This window comes from Camarhynchus parvulus, chromosome 1A (genome assembly GCF_901933205.1).
Source record: "Camarhynchus parvulus chromosome 1A, STF_HiC, whole genome shotgun sequence".
Taxonomy (NCBI): Eukaryota; Metazoa; Chordata; class Aves; order Passeriformes; family Thraupidae; genus Camarhynchus; species Camarhynchus parvulus.
The window spans coordinates 44,169,961-44,188,612 of record NC_044586.1 but is presented as its reverse complement, the minus strand read 5'-3'; the positions used below and the strand labels follow the sequence as shown (position 1 = coordinate 44,188,612).

The 18,652-nt window shown below is 36.5% G+C and overlaps 1 protein-coding gene across 5 annotated transcripts in view; it reads left to right on the top strand.

Annotated features, from left to right (window-relative positions):
* Nucleotides 1-18,652, top strand: part of DOCK4 (dedicator of cytokinesis 4) — a 226,165-nt gene that overhangs the window by 70,547 nt on the left and 136,966 nt on the right. For 4 of the 5 annotated variants that reach the window (XM_030959365.1, XM_030959364.1, XM_030959367.1 and 1 more), the window contains exons 2-5: nt 12,666-12,749; nt 13,775-13,815; nt 16,133-16,188; nt 17,838-17,934. In XM_030959365.1, the coding sequence (XP_030815225.1) occupies nt 12,666-12,749; nt 13,775-13,815; nt 16,133-16,188; nt 17,838-17,934 (278 nt within the window). Of the gene's footprint in view, nt 1-12,665; nt 12,750-13,774; nt 13,816-16,132; nt 16,189-17,837; nt 17,935-18,652 lie in introns of those variants that run through there. The other variant, XM_030959368.1, reaches the window with a different exon arrangement.

Below are 18,652 nucleotides of genomic sequence, written 5' to 3'. Positions count from 1 at the left end.
TTACTTTTCTTTTCCTCCTCAAGTTTAACTGTGTAGTGTGCTGCAAATCCTTGCCTGCTCTTTTTACTCCTATTTTCTTTCTGCAAGGAAAAATTACATTTTTCTTTCATTTGATCCTTTCAATTTGCTGTTAGGAGAAGTAAGCCCATTGCAGGCTAGGTCTGTTTTTGATTATTTACACACCTGTAATTGTTTTAATTACTGAGTAGAATTATGATATGGATCAAATCCAAACAGTGTTTGTTCATGTGTAGTGCTCCAGGGATTCAATATTTCATAGAATCACAGAATGTTAAGGATTGGAGTGGACCTTAAAGATCAAGACCCACAGAAGAATATTCTTGGGTCCCACGAACTTGTGCACAGTCTAGATGACTCTATCTATCTCTTGACTAAAATTTAGGGTTCTTGGGCAAAAGAATTTTTGAAAGAGGGGAAGAGAATAATGCAGAAATACCAAATTGTGCAGTTGTTCTAAAGTTGCTATGACTAAGGCAAGTTACTGTTTTTAAATATGTTTGTGCTTAACCATATTCAATTTCTCTGTTTGGTCTCCTTCTCAGCAAATAATTTTTTTTCAGTGCCTTTGAAAGTCTTTTCTTTAAAAAGAAGAATACTCTGTGTAGTAGACATGACACATAATGTTCATCTTATCAGTCCTAAGGACTTATTTCACTTGCTTTCAGAGCCAACCTTGCAGTAAACTGTTTGTCTAATTTACTAATGTTCAACACCTGTGTTTTGCTACTGAAGCTGAAGTTGAGATCAGAAACTACTTGGTGGAGTACAAACACTGAAAAACTATCAAGCTGAATCAAGATACTGATATCTGCATGAGTTTCATATTGTTTTTTCAGAAGGTCTTTTCAAGCATGGGAGAAAAATACAGTTTTGTCTTTTCCTTTCTTTAGCTCCTGGATAAATCCCATGAGGTCTGTGTTATTCTATTTGGAGGCTATTTATTGCAGGGAAAACTCCACAGTATTTATGAAAGTTAATGATTTAAAATCAGTGTATTAATTCTGTCATGTGTGTGTGATGTGATGTGGTGTGATGGTTCTCTGTGGCCAACTTCAGCCCTGGAGCTGCAGTTTGTTTCTGTCCCTCCTAGGGAGCTCTGCACTTCCTTGCTGAAGGTCTTGCCTTGACTTTTCATTTCCCTTCATTCCCTGCCTTGTCCATGCCACGTTCAAGGGAAGTTTGGCAGTGGCTTTAACTCTCTGAGTTTTGTAGCTTGATTCAGTGCTAAGCAAGCACGTGGCGTCTGGCTTAATGGCGTGGACAGTGGCCAAGTGGATAGATTGCAAATCTCCTTAATTTGTGTTAGCTTATTTCAGCATTGTTCCTAACCTGCTGGCAGACACTGCATTGACACAAAATGTTGTTTTTTACCAGTCTCTGCCAATTTTTCTTAGGTAAATAAGAGAAGTTTTAAGTTTCAGGAAAGAGTCCTATACGTTCTTTCAACTGGAGAAGGGTTGAAAAACGCCTTCATACTTAAAGACAAGAAGTCCCTGTGTCTGGTTTGCCTGGCAATGCCCAGTTGCTTGTCAAAACCGTGATTAGTTTCACTCAGGAAGTATTTTATGGTTCCAGATGATAGCGCGTGTCTCACAGTACTAATTTCTTAGAACAACATCATTGTTGTTCATGTTTTTCTGCACTTGTGGTATCTGAATGTATTCCTAGGCTTCTGTGCCAAATCTAGAGGAAAATTAGAACTGTTAGAATCACAGGGATTTTTAGTGACTCTTCCAAGGTGTTAAAAAACAAAGGAACTATCTTGTCTCTTGAAATACTCTTACAAAAAAAAAGATAAAAGTTCAGATGAATCAATGAATCATAATATAAACCTTTAAAAAGGGCTGTTGGCTCATATGCTTCCTTCTCCCATAGCATCAAACAGAATCTCCCCTTGTCAGCAATCTTCATTGTCTTAATTGGTTGCATATACTTTTCAGATACGTTTTTCTCATGTTCTTTTGTGCATTTATAAGCAGTTGCCAACTGAACCTAAACTCTCTTCACCCTTAATTTTGGAAGAGTAGGTACTCTTCCTAAGCAAGAATGAGAAGAAAGTGAAGGTTCTGACTTCCCAAGACCCTCCACTTGGATTTTTGAAAGTGTCCTATGCCACAGAAACACTGTTAAAATACAACCAGGTAGTATTTTTGGAGCTTTGAGTAAGGAAAATAGTGTATGCACTTGTTATATTTCTATTTGGTCACACATTTTAAAATAATTGTAGGATTTCTTTAAATATCCCTGAATTTTGAAATTCACAGAGATTATGGATTAGTGATGAAACCCTGTAGGGCTAAATACACTGAATTCTGCTGGCTCAGCTATTGAAATCAGGCTGAAAAGTGCAGTGGTTATTTCCAACCATTAAACCTAATAAACCAGCTTAAAGCCAGAGTGGGATGTTTAAACTTGCATTCAGCTGTCTCTGAGGATTTTCACAGGAGGAAGTAGTTTTGCTTTACTAGTCCTGATAGCTGTGTTCCAGTGTGTTTGAAATGCCTCTCAGTTACACTGGATCAAGAAAGTTCTGCCTCATTTAAGATAAAAAAGCATATGCCAGGATACTTGTAAGTGATTTGTAATCATCTTCCTTAGTTGCACTTAATTCCACATCTTGTGAAATTTTCCTTTCTTTAGGGAGATTTTCTGATATTTTTATCTACAGAGAATTGGCTGATCTGTGGGACAGGCTACAGAAGCTCACAATTCCAGTTTATTTTTTGTGTTAGCTAAATTGCACAATTTGCATAGTGCATAAGTTGGTAAGGTTTTTGTTTCGTTTCTGAAAAATACCATATTGCAATAATTTTTGAAATGCAGCAAAATATTGTATTTAATAAGTGTTCTTTGAAGCAGCAATGTGGTTAAGGCTCATAGCTTAGAAAAGCAGGATAATTTATTTAGTTATAAAATGCCATAGAGAGCATTGCATGAAGGCTAAAGTCAAAGTCAACAGAAGTCTTATAGGTAAAAAGAAAGTACTTGAAATGCATTTATAATTCTATGTTGAATATCAGAGAAATGCAGCTTAGCAGGAGGCTAAAACTCGTCTGAAATACAATAACAGATAAGCTGGAAAACAATGCCATTGAAAATTGCAGGCTGTGTTGATTTTTTTTGTATGTTTTGTGTTTGCTTTTATGTGTGTATTTGAGTTTTCTAGTGTGTTTGGTTTTGGTTTTATTTAATTATCTTCTACTGGTGGCAGGTCAAATACAGACTTAAACCCTGCTCTTCCAAAGGAAATACAAGACAGCATACAATACATGGAAAGTGTTTCATCTCTGTGGTCAATTGACAGACCTGACTTTGTTGTAGAGGAAGGGTGTCCTATCTCTTGTATAAGTGAAGAAAACTTATGCTCTGCTTTTCTTGGCTTCCTGAAATGCTAATTATTACTTGAATGGGAGCAAACAGTACAATTTTAAGGGGAAGCCAGTCTCATTTACCAAAGTCTTTGACAGCAAGCACATGGAGTTTTTGAGCTACTGCACTGTTGTCTACTTGTGCTCCTCTTGGGTGCCTCTCAGCTGGTGAAGCATAATTCTCTTTTGCAGCTTGCACAGTGGTTGTCTTTTTTTGGTTTTTTGTTTGTTTGTTTGTTTGTTTTTTTTTTTTTTTTTGGAGTCCATAGGACTACAGCTCTTCTGAGCTTGAGTTTGTATGGTGCTACCTAAAGTTTGTTCAGGGCTCTGAAATCATGTCCCCTGAGTTCAGAGAAGCATGTCGTGTTATAATGCTTTTGGGGAGGAAAGAAGAGAACAGAGAAATGTGTGGTTATTAGACTTTGGACCATACCCACTGCTCTGACATTATTATTCAGCATTCAATTGTAAACGCATACCCTTGTATTCGAGGCCTTCTTTGAAATAATTGTCATCCTGTTATTCTGGAAAAATTTAATTGTTTTATGGAAGATAACACCTGTGTTTACAATCATGTGAGGCTTTTAATTTTCTGCTTCAGTTTCTGCTGGCTGTGTAGGGATATGACATGTAGCCAGCAAACCCTCTGGCAGATACAAAATTACACCATAGATCTGTATTTGAAACAATGTACAACTTTGTGTCTCAAGTTTTTGGAGGTTTTGGTGGGCTTTAATGAAGTGCAAAATGTACTTAAGTTGCTATGAGATGTGACATTTGCAGCTTTGTTGGCTGTGGTAGGCCTCAGATGATGCACTTGTGTTGTGGATACATCACCGAACCACAGAATCATTTTGGTTGGAGAAGATCTCTGAGATTATCAAGTCCAACCTTTGATTGATCACCCTCCTGTCAACTAGATCAGAGCAGTAAGTGCCATGTTCAGTAGTCTCTTGAATACCTCTAGGTGTGGTGACTTCACTACCTCCCTGGGCAGTCTTTTTCGATGTTTAACAACCCTTTCTGTGAAGACATTCCTCTTGAATTCTAACCTGAACCTCCCCTGATGCAGCTTGTGGCTATGTTCTGTCATCATCGCTTCCTTATCATACCTGACACTTACAGGAAGTTAGGAAACCCCTTGCTGGTTTATTTGATTTTGCTCCGAAACTGTTTCCCCAGAGATGTGAATGAAACATAAATACTTTTCCAAGTAAATAGTTATAACTCTTTTCCTTGATCATGATATTAATAATTAAGGCAATTCCTTAATAAAGTTTAAAAATCATAGAACTTTGGAAGTACTTAGTCTTAATAAAAGGCATTGTTATTTTTAGCTAAAAGAGGCTGTTCTTACAGATAATGTCCTCTGAACATAACCTACTTTTTTCACCTACTCCTTTCTACTAGCTGGATTTTTAAGTTGTTGCTGTATCCAAGTAATGAAAGAAAATTCACATTTAATCCTTCCTATTTAACATGGCAGTCTTAATGCATCTCTAGCTCTACAGTAAAGAATTAAAGTGAGACCAACTGGTTGAACTGGCTGCAGACTAGTTCCTTTATCAGAATTTGATTAAATGCACGAAGACTATGCCCGTTTTTATGGAGTCCATCTTGCCTTCTTCCACATCTCTGGTGGGTTTTACATTGACATTCCTTCTCTGTAAAGGACATTCCTGACCAAGTTCATGGGAAGAGTCGTGTCATTTATTAATAAACTCTTAAATTGCAGTAGATTTTCTGGACTTGTAAAGACTTTTTTGTTTTATTTTCTTTTTACTTTTCAATCACTTGTTCCAGAACTAATGTGTATCAAGAGAGTGCGCTTAGCAGAGAGATGTACGCATAAAAATATATCAAGCAGAATTTCAAGGAATATAAAGGGCTTAACTAGATGTTTGATAGAAGAAAGAAAACAATTAATGAAATCTCATACGTGCAAGGACAGGGACACTGGTGGTGCATGCTGAAATATTGCGGTTCTGGTGTTCTAGATGGACAGCTATTCTCAACAGCAAATAGGTAACGTCATCCCTTGTTACTTTTAGTGCTCTGTTTTTATATATAGTCCTAATACCCAAAGCAAAGAGTGAACAAAATAGTTTGCAGATATTGGGAGAACCGATCAAGCTGTCATCAAAGAGATTATAACGTGCCTGCCTGTAGCTGAGATGCAGGATGAAGAGAGCTTGACACGCATTCAGGCATTCACACTAAACTGATTATCTGTGTTAGAATTGTCCTATGGTTTTTGGCAGCATTGTAATCAGGGATTTGAAAGTGATTACCTTGCTGAATTTAAATGTTGAAGCCAGGCACAGGAGGGAATACAATCTGCTGCAGCTCCATGTCCTTTGTGTATTTCAGACCTGGTATTTGCCTTATCTGTGCAGGTAGTCAGTGCTATTAGCAGTAGGAATTCCAGATTTTTGTGTTATAGGCAACTGAAGGCTAGTTTTCTATATCTATTCTACTTTATATAGTATTTTCAATGCTTGGACTCTGATGCAAAGTTTTTTGATTATTTTTCATGTGCATTGACATTTTCATGAATAGGTGTTCAATAAATACCTGTGTTAGGAAAATTCTATGCAAGACCTTATCTCTTAAGAAAACTGCTACATGTGAGCAGCACTTGAGATATTCAAAAGTCACACTGAGCTGTCATTGTCTGAACTATTCGTTTGATCCTTTTAATTGTGGTGTACACAGACAAGAGAACTCACATTCTTTTATTTCAGTAGGAATTTTAAAGTGTTTATCCTCAGTACAAATTTGAAAGTGTTTATCCTCGGGAATCTGCAAGAGATTTAAGGATCACTTCTGTTATTGAAACTAACATTTGTATATATTGTGTTTATTGAAAGGAGATTAAATCGATTCCCCACCCCACTCCCTCTCTCTTTTCTGTCTCTGTCTTCATTAGCTTGTTGCTGGTTTGCAGCAGCCTCCTGGGGTGGCTGTAGGCAGCACAATGCATTATGAACAGATGCCTGAATTAACTCGTGTGTGAGAAGCACGAGCATGTAGCTGTGCTGTGGTTCTGCTCCATCCAGATCAATTCATGTGTAGGCAAAGCTCAATGCACGTGATGGCCTTTTACAGTCAGCTCTGGCCATTTGGCATTAGGAAAGCTGCATGCCTCCATGTGTTTCTGCTGCTAGTAATCCTACCTATTTTGAAACCTGGAAAGATTCTTCAGTTTCTTTTGAGGAGGAAAAGGCTTCATACTGAAAAAAGTACAGCAGAGAAGGTGACAAGAGATTTTGTATTCAAACTCTCCCACAAGAACAAGGACACAATAAATTGCACTGTGAAATGAAAGGAAGGCTTTTTGTTGCATGAGCATACTTAAGCTGGAAAGCTTACTGTGAGTTTGTGGACACTGATATTATGATGCATATAAATTCTAGTTAGGAAAATTCATAGAAGAAGAAGGCATCCATGGTTGTTAAACACAGAAATACCATGTCTAGCTCAGGAGACCCCTGTGCCACAAAGTGCTGAGAGTTGTGCTATTGAATACTTGCATTGCTTGCCAGTGGCCAGCAGCTTCAGGCATGAACTTACAAACAGTATGCTCAGGAAGAGTTGTTGACAGATTTTTATTCCTTTTGAATAATGGCTGTAGTGAAGATGATGTTGCACTTTCTGCAGCTGCTTACAGTGCCAGATGTCTGTTGTACTTTGTATGCATAAGGCCATATCAAAGGATAGTTTTTATATTTCTGCAAAAAGACCACTGAATTAGAACCTTCCTCAAAGATAATATATACATGTCATAACTCATTAAAAAACTAAAAACCTGCATAAAGGCAAGTTCAGTTTTCTGTCATCAAGTCAAAATACAATATTGACTATTTAACCAATATAATAACTTCATAATATTAGAAACATCCCAATTTCATTTGTTACAGATTTTTTCTTTTTTTTTTTTCAACTGCTGAACAGAAGCAAAACCCCTTGAAATAGTTGTTCCTGAAAGTCTCAATCTCTTAAGAGAATGGCACTTTTAAGTCCAGAATAAAAACTTTAAAAATTGCTTTTCCTACCAAGAGGACCAGATTTCAATTATAGCAGATAATATCTGGAATCAATAATAGCTTCTGGCCATCTGTTAGGAGGAAAAGAACAACAGTGTCTGCCTCATTAGTTCTTATATGCAGATCTCCAGTTATTTCAGGCATAAAATTTTTAAGAATATAACCCCAAGCAAAACTTTGAAGTGGGCCAACCGCCCCTGTTGCCAGCTAATCAATTCCTTTTCTATCAGAGCATCTTGTTCCCTGTCAAAGCCAGTCCCTCTGACAGTGTTCCTATCCTCCAAATCTGATAATCCAGTGTGTACTTACACACATTTCTGTGTGCTTTGTGTGCCTCTCTTAATTGGGGCATCATGACTTAGGGCATTGAACTAGAGTCTATTTTTTACTCAAATATTTTGCATGCAGATATGGCCAAGCAATAATTAATTATTAAAGTAATTTTTGGTCTTCTACCTCACATCTTTACCCACTCTTCTCTTCAGTTGAAGGACTGTTTTTTAATATGTGAAACCCAAATATGCTTTTTTCATACAAGTGCTAATTTTTGAATATTGAGCAGTTGCTGTAGATATAACTTCTTTTCATCCCTGTATACATGGGGGTGTATGTCCTGCCACACAGCCCAGAACTGAACGTAATGTGTGTCTGCTTTTGTGGTGTTGACCTTAATTCTAACTTGTGACAAGGTCATCTTGAGCACCATGTCATCTCCACACCCTTTGTGGGGAGACATTTTCATCTTGTAAACATAAAGTCAATCCAGCCTTGGAAACAGCTTCCTCTGGGTGTCTCAAATCCTCTTTACAATGCTAACTTGCAGGTAAGTCTTGTATACACTAATTGCAAGCAGAAAATTATCTTGTTTCAGTTTTTAGACCAGCAGTGCTATCAGCATTCTAAATGAGCAGAAGCTGCCCCCAAACCCCCCATTTGGTTTAGGCTTCAGTTAGGACCTTGGGCTTGGACAGATCTTTTCACACACCAGGCGCTTTCATGCGTAAAACTGTCCAACAGTGAGCACATCCAACCAGAGATTTTGAATGAGAGCACAAAGATGAATTTTGTTTTGAGAAGCTGAACTTAGGAGCAAACCAAAACTGAAGTTGTTTTAATATTGCGTGTCACTGTAGTTCTCACCATATGATTTCACCTTCTGTATAGATTAGATTTTTATATCCTGTGTTGTTGTCTTGTTTTCTTATTCTCTGAGCACCCTTTGGCAGCCAAAAAATATTTAGTGATGCCAGCTGGCTGCAGTATTTGTACACAGTTTCTAAAATGTTTCTGAGGACATATCCTGCTACAAACTTTTATTGTGGAGTTCCAAATTTCTCCTGTGGCCGAGAGGTGATTGAAGAGGACATCAATCACTGTTTGTGTGCTTGAAAATGACATTTGTATGACCTTCAGCTACTACAATGACAAAAGATATATCTAGATGTGGTTTTGATACATAGCTTCCTGGGGACATGCATGCCACTGTCCATCTGCAAAGACTGCAGGTATTGGTAAATGATCTGTGCTCAGAGTAGATTTTTCTTCTCCTGTCCATCTTCCTTTTCAAGGTATCTGGTACACACTTGCAATGAAGATAGAGGAAGTGATAGTCACAATAGCTATTGTTGTTAGAAGGATTAAAATGGGACATATATGATGCATATGGGACAGTGAATGCTCTCTATAAAAAAAGTCTGGTTGTATGAGTATGATAAACATGTACTGCTCCTAAGTTAGATTGGGAGCACCTTAAGCCGTGGTCACTGCAGAGTGATTAATTATATAATTACTGCTACTAGAAGAAAGAATTAAGGAGCATCTGCTTTTGCAGAACAATGTGGTCATTGGAGAAAAAAGTGAGATGTTTAGTACATGAAATTTATCCTATGGCTTGCTTAAGAACTCCATGTCCTAGCTGAACCCTGGAATCTTCTCTGGTGGAACAGCAGCTACCTCCTTCCATGCCTTAATTTTTACCCTGCCTGTAGTCTACTTATGTATCTATAGCACAGAAAAACTAAAAAGACATGAATCATAGCACAGATTAATCTATAGATACTATAGAGTTCTATAGAATCTACAAAAGCATAGAAGGAATGGAAAGGACCTTAAAAATCAACTTGTTTCAACTCCCCTGCTGTGAGCAGGGACACTTTCACTAGACCAAGTTGCTCAGAGCTCCATCCAAAACCTTGTCTTAAGTGTTCACAGGAGTCGCCATCCACTATTTCTCTGGGCAGCCTGTTCCAGTGCCTCACCACCCTAGGTAAAGAATTTTTTTTCTATTATAAACTAAACTTACCCTCCTTCAGTTTGAAGCCATTCCCCATTGTCCTATGGCTACATGCTCTTATATGCTCTTGTATGTCATGTGAGATACATGAGATACTCATCTCAGGTATCCCATCAGTTGCCCTTTAAGACCAAGGCAAAAAAGTTGTTGAGTACTTCAGCCCTCATCTGTGGTTGCCAGTTGTTAGAACAGTTGTTGTGATGGCCACTTTCTGTCTCCATCCAAGTTCAGTAGCATGATTTGATTATTACAAAGTTATCTGAGTCAACATTTGTGAGGTAAATTTATCTGTGTGTTCCTGTGCTTTTCATTAAATCCTCTGCTGCTCTGCAATGCTCTTTATTTTGCATTGATTGACACTGCTAAAGACCACAGGCTACCTGTTTTGAGCCTGACCTTACGCCACAAGAATCCAGGGAGTGTTTTTTAAGTGTATCAGGTGAATGTGCTTAGAGGTAGAGATGATGCCCTCATTTCTTTCTGTCTTTGTCTGGTACTCTGCAGGCCATCTTTCTAGAAGATATTTCAGGGTATAATTTTGTTCTTCTATACATGCTCTAAAATGATTTCTAGCTATTTTCTACACTGTGTCAGATTTCAATCTTGTTTTATCCTGAAAGTTTTTTTTTAACTTAAAAAAGAGAAGAGAAAAATATCTTTAACATCTCTAGTAACTAAGTAATAAAAACTGAATGTCACAGAAAAGTCAAATCATAACAATGTGACCAGATATATGGTCTCATAAGGAGAAAATTACTGTCCTTTTTTTATTTCACAGAGTTTAAAAATAAGACATCTCATAACTGTAATAACAGATGAGGGTTTGGTTTGTTTTGCATACTTCTTCAGTTAATTCCTTACTTTTGTTTTGGTTGCTGTGCACACTATTTTGGCAGGCTTCATATTTAAATTTTGAGTCTTTCAAACTAGAAAGGGACCAGAGTGACTTCTGTCATTCCAGTGCCACACTAGAATATAGATGTACTTTGCATTGATATTCAGGGAGTTTGCTCCTTATTTTTATTTCTACATAGATAATAAACTGTTTTAATTTTCAGCTCTTTGTAAAATAATTAATTGACGATTTCTTGGTTTGTTTTTTTTTTTAACTCTTAGACAAATTTTCTCACTGTACTAATGCTGTCTTGCTACTAAGCTGCTGCAAATTATCATGGTGCCCTTGATCATGGTGTGAAACCAAAGTAGCTTTTTATTTCTTGCTGCAAATCTCACAGTATTCAGTTCAGTGTGAAAAACTTGAAGAGTGGGAGTAGCACCAAGGCAAATAGAGATTGATTCAATACCCATTCTTGAGGAGAATCAATACTATAAATACTGGTCTCATGTTGTGTCAAACTTTTAGGGACTGTCCAGGGATATAATCTCACAGGATTTTTTCAGGGATAAAGACTGTTGGTTAATCACAGTGATGATTTTCTCATGAGTGAAATGATGAGGGAATACAATGAGTTTTGAAGTCTTCAAATTCTGGAGAAGAATTTGGCAAAAAAGTACTTTTCATGCATTTTTAAACATGCTGTCCTATAGCATAAACTATATCCTGTAGGTTTACTCTTAAAATCCCGAACTTTCTTCTGAAGATTCACAAATAAATTTTCGGTTTCTGTGGTTGCTGCCAGCTAACCTCTCCTGCCGCCTTTGATGAACAATGTGGCAGGCACAGATGGTGGATGACAGGTTATGTTGTGTTTGAGTGTTGTGTCTGTTTGTGGCAGGGTAGACCCTCAACAGCAGGCAAGAGCGTATATATGTCCTTGCATCTATGCATATTCTTTTGGCTTTTATATGTGAAGTTTTCTTGTCATGCCTCTCAGTTAGTGGGGTTTCCTTTTTTGCTATGATATTTGGGGTTTCCTGTCTGGATGGGTAGATATTTGACACCAGTAAGACTGCTGTGAGGCTGCAAAGTCTTTTTGTGCATCATGCCCTGGTGGATAGGCTGTTTTCTCTTCCGCTTCAAAATTCAACTCTGAAAGAAGATTACAGTACAGAGATTCAAAAGCACTATTTCTTGGTCTTGTGGCCTGAATTAGGCAGTATTTTAATTCAGCATTTCAAGTACAGAGAGAATAGGATTTAATAGCTGAGTTGCTATCTAACATGTTAATGGTTTTTTAGCATTTTTAGGAGTGAGCTATTTGAGCGGCTTTTGGGCATTCTGTTTTGATTCAGAGTGAAAAAATAGCTGTCTATTGTTTTAGAACTAACAATATAAGACTTAATATTTGGCCGTTGTAAATATTTGGGAACATCGCTGCTCTGGTGGATGTTTTGTATTATCTCCAGCTCCATTTCTGTAGCTCTTGTCCCAGCCTGTGCTCATGACCTCCCTTCAATGGCTTTGGTGAAGCTGCAGGGGAAGCTTAGTGTGCACTGGATGTATTGGAGTGAACAACATGCTTTAGTGGTCTCCACCCCCTGACCATTTCCTCACATTTGGGATTTTGTGGAGTGCTGGGTCTATAGCATCCATTAAGCAAATGTGAAATAAGGTTTTCTTTTCACAGCATGCAAGTGGTATGGATGGCCACAAAAATATTGGCACATATTGGCACTTTGAGTTTGCAAAATTCTGAGGTCTGATGCGTGTTAGTGTAAGCATTTGGAATAAAACACTTTCTGTCCTTCAGGGTACTTACACTAGCTAATAGTGTTCTCCAGTACAAGCTTTCCATTCATGTATCATAAGGCTGTGTTTAGGTTTATTTCTGAGTCTTCTGAGTCCTGTGTTTTGAATTTTCTGCTCATAAAAGTGACTTAATGATTCTTTCTTTTGACTTTTTCACAGCTTATTAAATTTGAGTAAGCCTGTTTGTTCTAACATGTAACTTCTCATGGTAATAAGCTATTTTGTTAATGATAGGAATAATTTATATTTTAGTGTTGTGAATAATTGAGGCATGTTATATTTTTCAGTTATTGCTGGTTTTCGAGGGACAGTCCCACATGGCCTATCACTGGAGATTGGAGACACCGTTCAAATATTAGAGAAATGCGATGGTGAGTTCAGTGATAATTAAGTTAGGTGATTGCAGTGATAATTAAGTTTTGTGTATTGATGGTTTGGAACCCCATTAATATTCATTTATTTTTTTAAAGTAACACATTTTTGAAGTCAATAATATAATATATTTTGGCCTCCTATTTTTTTCCCACAGTTCCAGTGAGCTCTGATCTCTATAATAATTAATTTGCAGTACATTAATTTTTATTTAATCTCTCTGTTTAATAAACATTTACAGAGGATAAGCATTATAACAGAAAGGAAGGTCTCTCATGATTCTTTTGCTTACTTGGTATTTCTGAGGGAAACCTGACTGCCATCAAGACATTTTCAAATTAATTCAAAGTCACAACTTAAAATCTTAAAGCAGTGTAAGCATTCTCCTCTGTGTTAGAGAATGCAAATATAATTTTAACAATCGTCTGTTGCTAGTGTTAAAGAAATAAAGTTGCATTTTCTTTTCATAATCTGCCTCCCTAACATCTAAAAATCAACATATTGATTTTTTTTTTATCATTTGGGATCATGTAGGATTTGGGATTTTTTGTTGTTTTTTTTTTTTGTAATATTGTAGAAGGATTATATATGGTTAACCTTGTCAGAAATGTTCTTTTAGAAGGCATAGGATCTATTCTGTTGAATCAGGTATATTATGAGGTTTTTATAGCGTTCTGGTTGATAGATGTAGAACCTCAAGTTCAGAATTATTTGTAAATGTTTTGAGTTAGTAAAAAACTATTTCTGTTTTGGCTGCTGTGGTGTCCAATGCAGAATTCACCTAGGTTACATTGTTAGAAACATTTAGGGTTAAAGAGTAATTCCTGAAATTGTGTGAAGGAAGTCATCCAAATATGAACTGGTTTAAATGAAATACCTTTCACTGTATGGAAAATCTTTTAAATTAATATAGTCTGACAGCACTGTGGAATTGTCATATCTGTCCAAAAGGGAAAGATGAAATCTGTGTTACGTATGTAAATGATCTGCACGCTTTAAAAACCAAAATGTGCTTTCTTCACAGGATGGTACAGAGGATTTGCCTTAAAAAACCCCAATCTTAAGGTAAAGGTCAATTGCGGTTTTGCGTTCTTGAGCAAAAATATATATTTACTTTTTAAAAGTTAATAATCTGCTTGTAAGTGTATGATATTTACTCTTAAAAGAAAACCATAGCTTAGTGTTGAGTACATTATTGGTACTACTTTAATTAGATTTGGACATGGATTACCCTTTTCAACTGCTTCTGTGTGTTAGGATAATACACTTCACAAATCCAGGGCTGTGGTGAATTTTCTTTCATTTCCAAATTTTAGATTTTCCACTCAGAGGAAGCTGAGTTGAAGGGAAAAGACTACTGAGAATAAAAATTGTAAAAACTGTCGGAAAAGTTGGTTAAACTGTGCCTGTTTTTCTTGAAGCTACGAATTAATTTAGAGCAGCCAGTGGAGACAGCCAGTTTATAGGAGTCCCATGCAGAGTATCAATTGAATAAAACATATGTGCTGCCATGTAAAATATATGGTTCATTTTGGTTTTCTTTGATGTGTAGTCATTGGTTTCCATAGTAGCACAGTATTCTAAACCAGACTTCACTGATTTATTTCTTCTGCATTCAGACATGAAAAGTTACTGAAATTTATATTTCAGTGTCTGTTCGTGTTGTATGTTTAAGCTTTAGTTGTCTTTTTTGTCTATTTTCTTAACCTCTCCTGTTGTTTTGCCTCTGGGATTGTACAGATTTTGTTTTCATGGGAAAGAAAAATCCTAAATTATCTGTTCATTCTTTAACCTGCATTGTAAGCTGTGCTCTTCTTTTTTCTGTCCTCATTTCCAAGATTATTCAGCTGCAAAAAAGGCACATACACAATAATTTTGAAAAGTTTCTAGGGGCTTATATCCAGTTATTTGCCTTTTGTGCCAAGGCCTGTGGTCTCTAATCACATAAATTTCCTTTTTTTATACAGAAGGTCGATTCAAACAATAAATTTAGCCACAGAGTCTAATTTGATGTTTCCTACTTTGACCTCATTGATGTATTTTACAGTTTGATTTATAAGACATGAGCAGTTGTGGTTTGTTATTGCATCTTCTGTGTCTTTTGTTGCAATTCTCACCACATGCTTGCTGTCAGTCTTGCTTTGTGGTCTGTCAAATGTGTGATGGAAGTTATGAATAGGTTTTCTAAACATGACTTGATGTGTGAAGAGATGAGATATATATTCTCTGTTTTCCTAGTGAGAATGCAAACAGCTTTCTGATTTGGATTTTTGAAGGGAGTCTCTCTAAAAGTAAAATCATAAGAGCACCTTGTACCTCCTCTTGTTATTGGTAGTGCTCTGTCAAGATTCTTCTCTTGTTATTGTGCCAGCTTTGACACTGGAAGGAGTAATGTGTGGCAGCTGGTGTGCAGTAAGGGTGCATCTGCATCCCTGACACATCCCTGTTGCACCTGCAGGGCTGTGTGTCCTACTGTCCTTGGGAGATGCTCCTCTCAACTACTTTGCATTACAGAGGAGTAGGAGCATTTAAAAGGGGAGCTGTCTCTACACAGTGGATTTGGTTTTGTTGAAGGTCTAATGGTTGTGTGAAAAGAAAATCATCATCACAAAGGAAAACTGTATGCAGCTGTGCTTACTGTGAAGAGACCATATATGAATTTTCTCTCACTGGATGAGCTGTAGTGTATTATCTTCCCAGCCAGAGGCTTGGAGCTGACTTGCTTAATTTTGCTCATTCTGATTTGTGCAGGCCAGTGTGCTGTAAGAGCAGTGGGACTGTTGCAGCAGTGCTGAGTGCTCGCCAGGATGGTGGGGAGCCTTAAACAGCTGGGAAAGGGCTGCTCCTGGCAGGCACAGGCTCTGTTGTAGGCATGTGCCACAACTTTCCTGTGCACTGCAAGCAGAGCAGCTACCAAATTAGACTCCATTTTTATTTCCTTTGTCTACTCGACTTTATTTTTATTGAATATTGTTAACTTTGTTAATTCTGCTTAATTTTAAAAATCCCTGTCTGAAAATCCTTCTTTTTAAGATACATTTGATAAGACATTATCCCCCACAGCTGGTCTGTTTCTTATCAAGGTGGAAATATTGAATAAAACAGTCTGCCATAAGGGAGCTCTCAAACAATCTTCTGCATGTTCTACATGAGTTTATCTTCTTATTTTCTGAAGTGTTAAAGATTTTAAACTCTACTGAATATGGCGTTTTAGTTTCTGTTAGAGCTATACTGAGTATTTATTGCATTCTCTCCTTCTGTGTGTTTTTTGTTAATTATTTGGAGGACTTTGAATTCAGCCTGTATTTGCATATTGAATTATACTAAATGGAATGCCAAACTCATGTAAGCGGACTTTTTACCTATTTTTTTTTTTTTTCAGGGCATATTTCCATCTAACTACATTCACTTGAAGAATGCATGTGTTAAGAACAAAGGGTATGTGTGAAATGTTCTGATTTCAAATATTTAACCATGTTACTTGTACCAAAAATCTTTTGCTTATAAAGTAAATAATTGTTATGTTATGATATCTTCAGCTTACTGCCAAAGGACTTGAAATGGTTGTCTTTAGCTAACCTGATACTCCTGCATAGTCATAAAATTGGAATGCTGTATCCAGAAAAGACACTGAATGCAATTGGGAATATTATTCTGTATTGTCTAGAGAAAAGGGGAAACAATTATGTTAAGTTTGGCTTGAAAATAGCATTGCCTTAAGTTGAAGAAATTATTCTGTACATAATCTTTTAACCTGCTGTTTAAGATTAGCTGTTTTCTTTGAGGGCTGCAGCTCTATCCGTTGCCATTTTACAAAAAAAAAAAAAGTGTAAAAAAAGTATCAGTTTAATGGCAAAAAATTTTGCTAAACCTGTAAATTAATAGAGAAACATTTTCCTTTTTTTCAGGTGATGGAAAGCCAGTATTTATTTTTGACAACAGTTGATGTTTTTTCACATTTAGAAGAGTTGATAAAAACCAGAGTCATTGGTTAATATGTGGTTTTAAATTTTGTTTTGGGATTCAAGTTGTCTGACTTTAAAAAAGCACTGATTTTTTTTTTTTTAATGTATAAAACTTGATACCTTGGTGGTATCACTTCTAAAAATTTAAAACTTTAAAAAATTATCAGTGAAAGTAACAGTTTTTTCACGGTTTTACTTAATTTGTAATTGTTCATATTGGATCCTTTATTTGGATTTATTAGTAGACAACTGATACAAAACAGTTTGAAAACTGTTTAGTTTTGAGGGACATTTCTCATAATAGGTGTATGCCTGAACATGAAGTGACCTTTGTTTTGGGAACATAAATGAGTGTGTTGGAGATCCATTATTCATGATGGGGAGAAATAATAATGAAGACTGTAATAATATTAAAACAAGTTTCATCCTCACAGGTGAAAATGTCCCCATGTTACTGTTAAACTCCCGGTTGTCCACTATGAAGTTACAGCTGCATGTGGTTTGTCATGTCCTAGGATCCCTTTTTCCTTTTAAAGTTGTAACTAAAACTGAAGGCTCAGTGAAACAAAATTGTAAGCCATCACAATAAAATAAAGTTTAAAGGCAGAATAATTTTTGTTAGTGGACACCATGACAGTATTTGCATGGATTTCAATCTTTGTTGCATCTATTTCCTTCGTTAGTTAGTTTCCCATTCAGGCCATGTTCCCTGCTGCACATCATGGCCAAGAGCTGTCACATTGTTATGTTAATTTACTAAGAGAGACAAGATATCATGAAAAAAGTAATCCAGGCATGAAAAGCTGAAGTGTCAAGATATCTTTGGAAACTATGGGATTTATTCTGCTATGAAAGTCAGTTTTTATATGCTTATCTCATAGTAAAAAAAACCTCACCTTGACTTCTCTGGGGCCAAGACTTTGCATGGGGATTAAACTATTTTCACCCAAAGTTTTTCCATGGGGATTCAATAAATCTACAAATAAAAAGTGTCATGGTCTGAAGGGAGCACTCATGTAGGTTGACAGATATCACTGTTGGAAGTAGGAAGTCTACATATTAGTAACTGCAAAGGGATTAGTAATGCTTGTGCAATATCATGTGTTCTTCTGCACGTTACAGACAATTTGAAATGGTTATTCCAACAGAAGATTCTGTTATTACAGAAATGACATCAACTCTAAGAGACTGGGGAACAATGTGGAAACAACTCTATGTGGTAAGTACCCTGAATAATATTGCTTTGACTTAATAAATGTGATCTCAAAAGGTGCACTGTTGTTTAGATGGTCTGGTTTAGCTGAAGTGTATATTACAGAAAAAAACTCCAAAACATTCAGGGTTTTTTTAAAAATTGTTTTACTAATACCTTGAAATCTTATTTTAGTGTTATTAGTGTGTCTCTTGTAGTCACATGAATAATAATATACTTCAGTAGAACTTATCAGTCACCAGGACCAAAGATGCACCTGAATTACTGTTTATTCGATTTGGTTTTTTGACTTCAGAAATGAAAGCTCTATAGCTTTAAAGCTCTGTAGTGTCTGATGGAAAATTGTGAAAACATACTGTCAGTATAGCTCTCTATAATGCTCCTACAAAGTCCTTTTTGTCTCCTGTTTCTAATTCTATGATCTTTTTTCCCTTGGTTTTCTTTTACTTATAACATTCATATTTCCCTCTTTTTGTTACAGCAGTTGCACAGCTCTTTTTGGCAACATTTTTCTTCACTGCTGTTGTTATTGCATGTTCAAAATTACCCTGCTTTTCTTCCTTTCCAGACAGAAAGCCAAGACAAACAATAAATTAATGACCTTTTAGTGAGCTTCTGAAGTGAATGAATGAGTAAAGTAAAAAGAGCAGATTTATCAAATTGTGATTTTTCAGAATGCTTGGAATATAAAAGTTGTTGATGGAGACTAATGGTACTTCTAAAT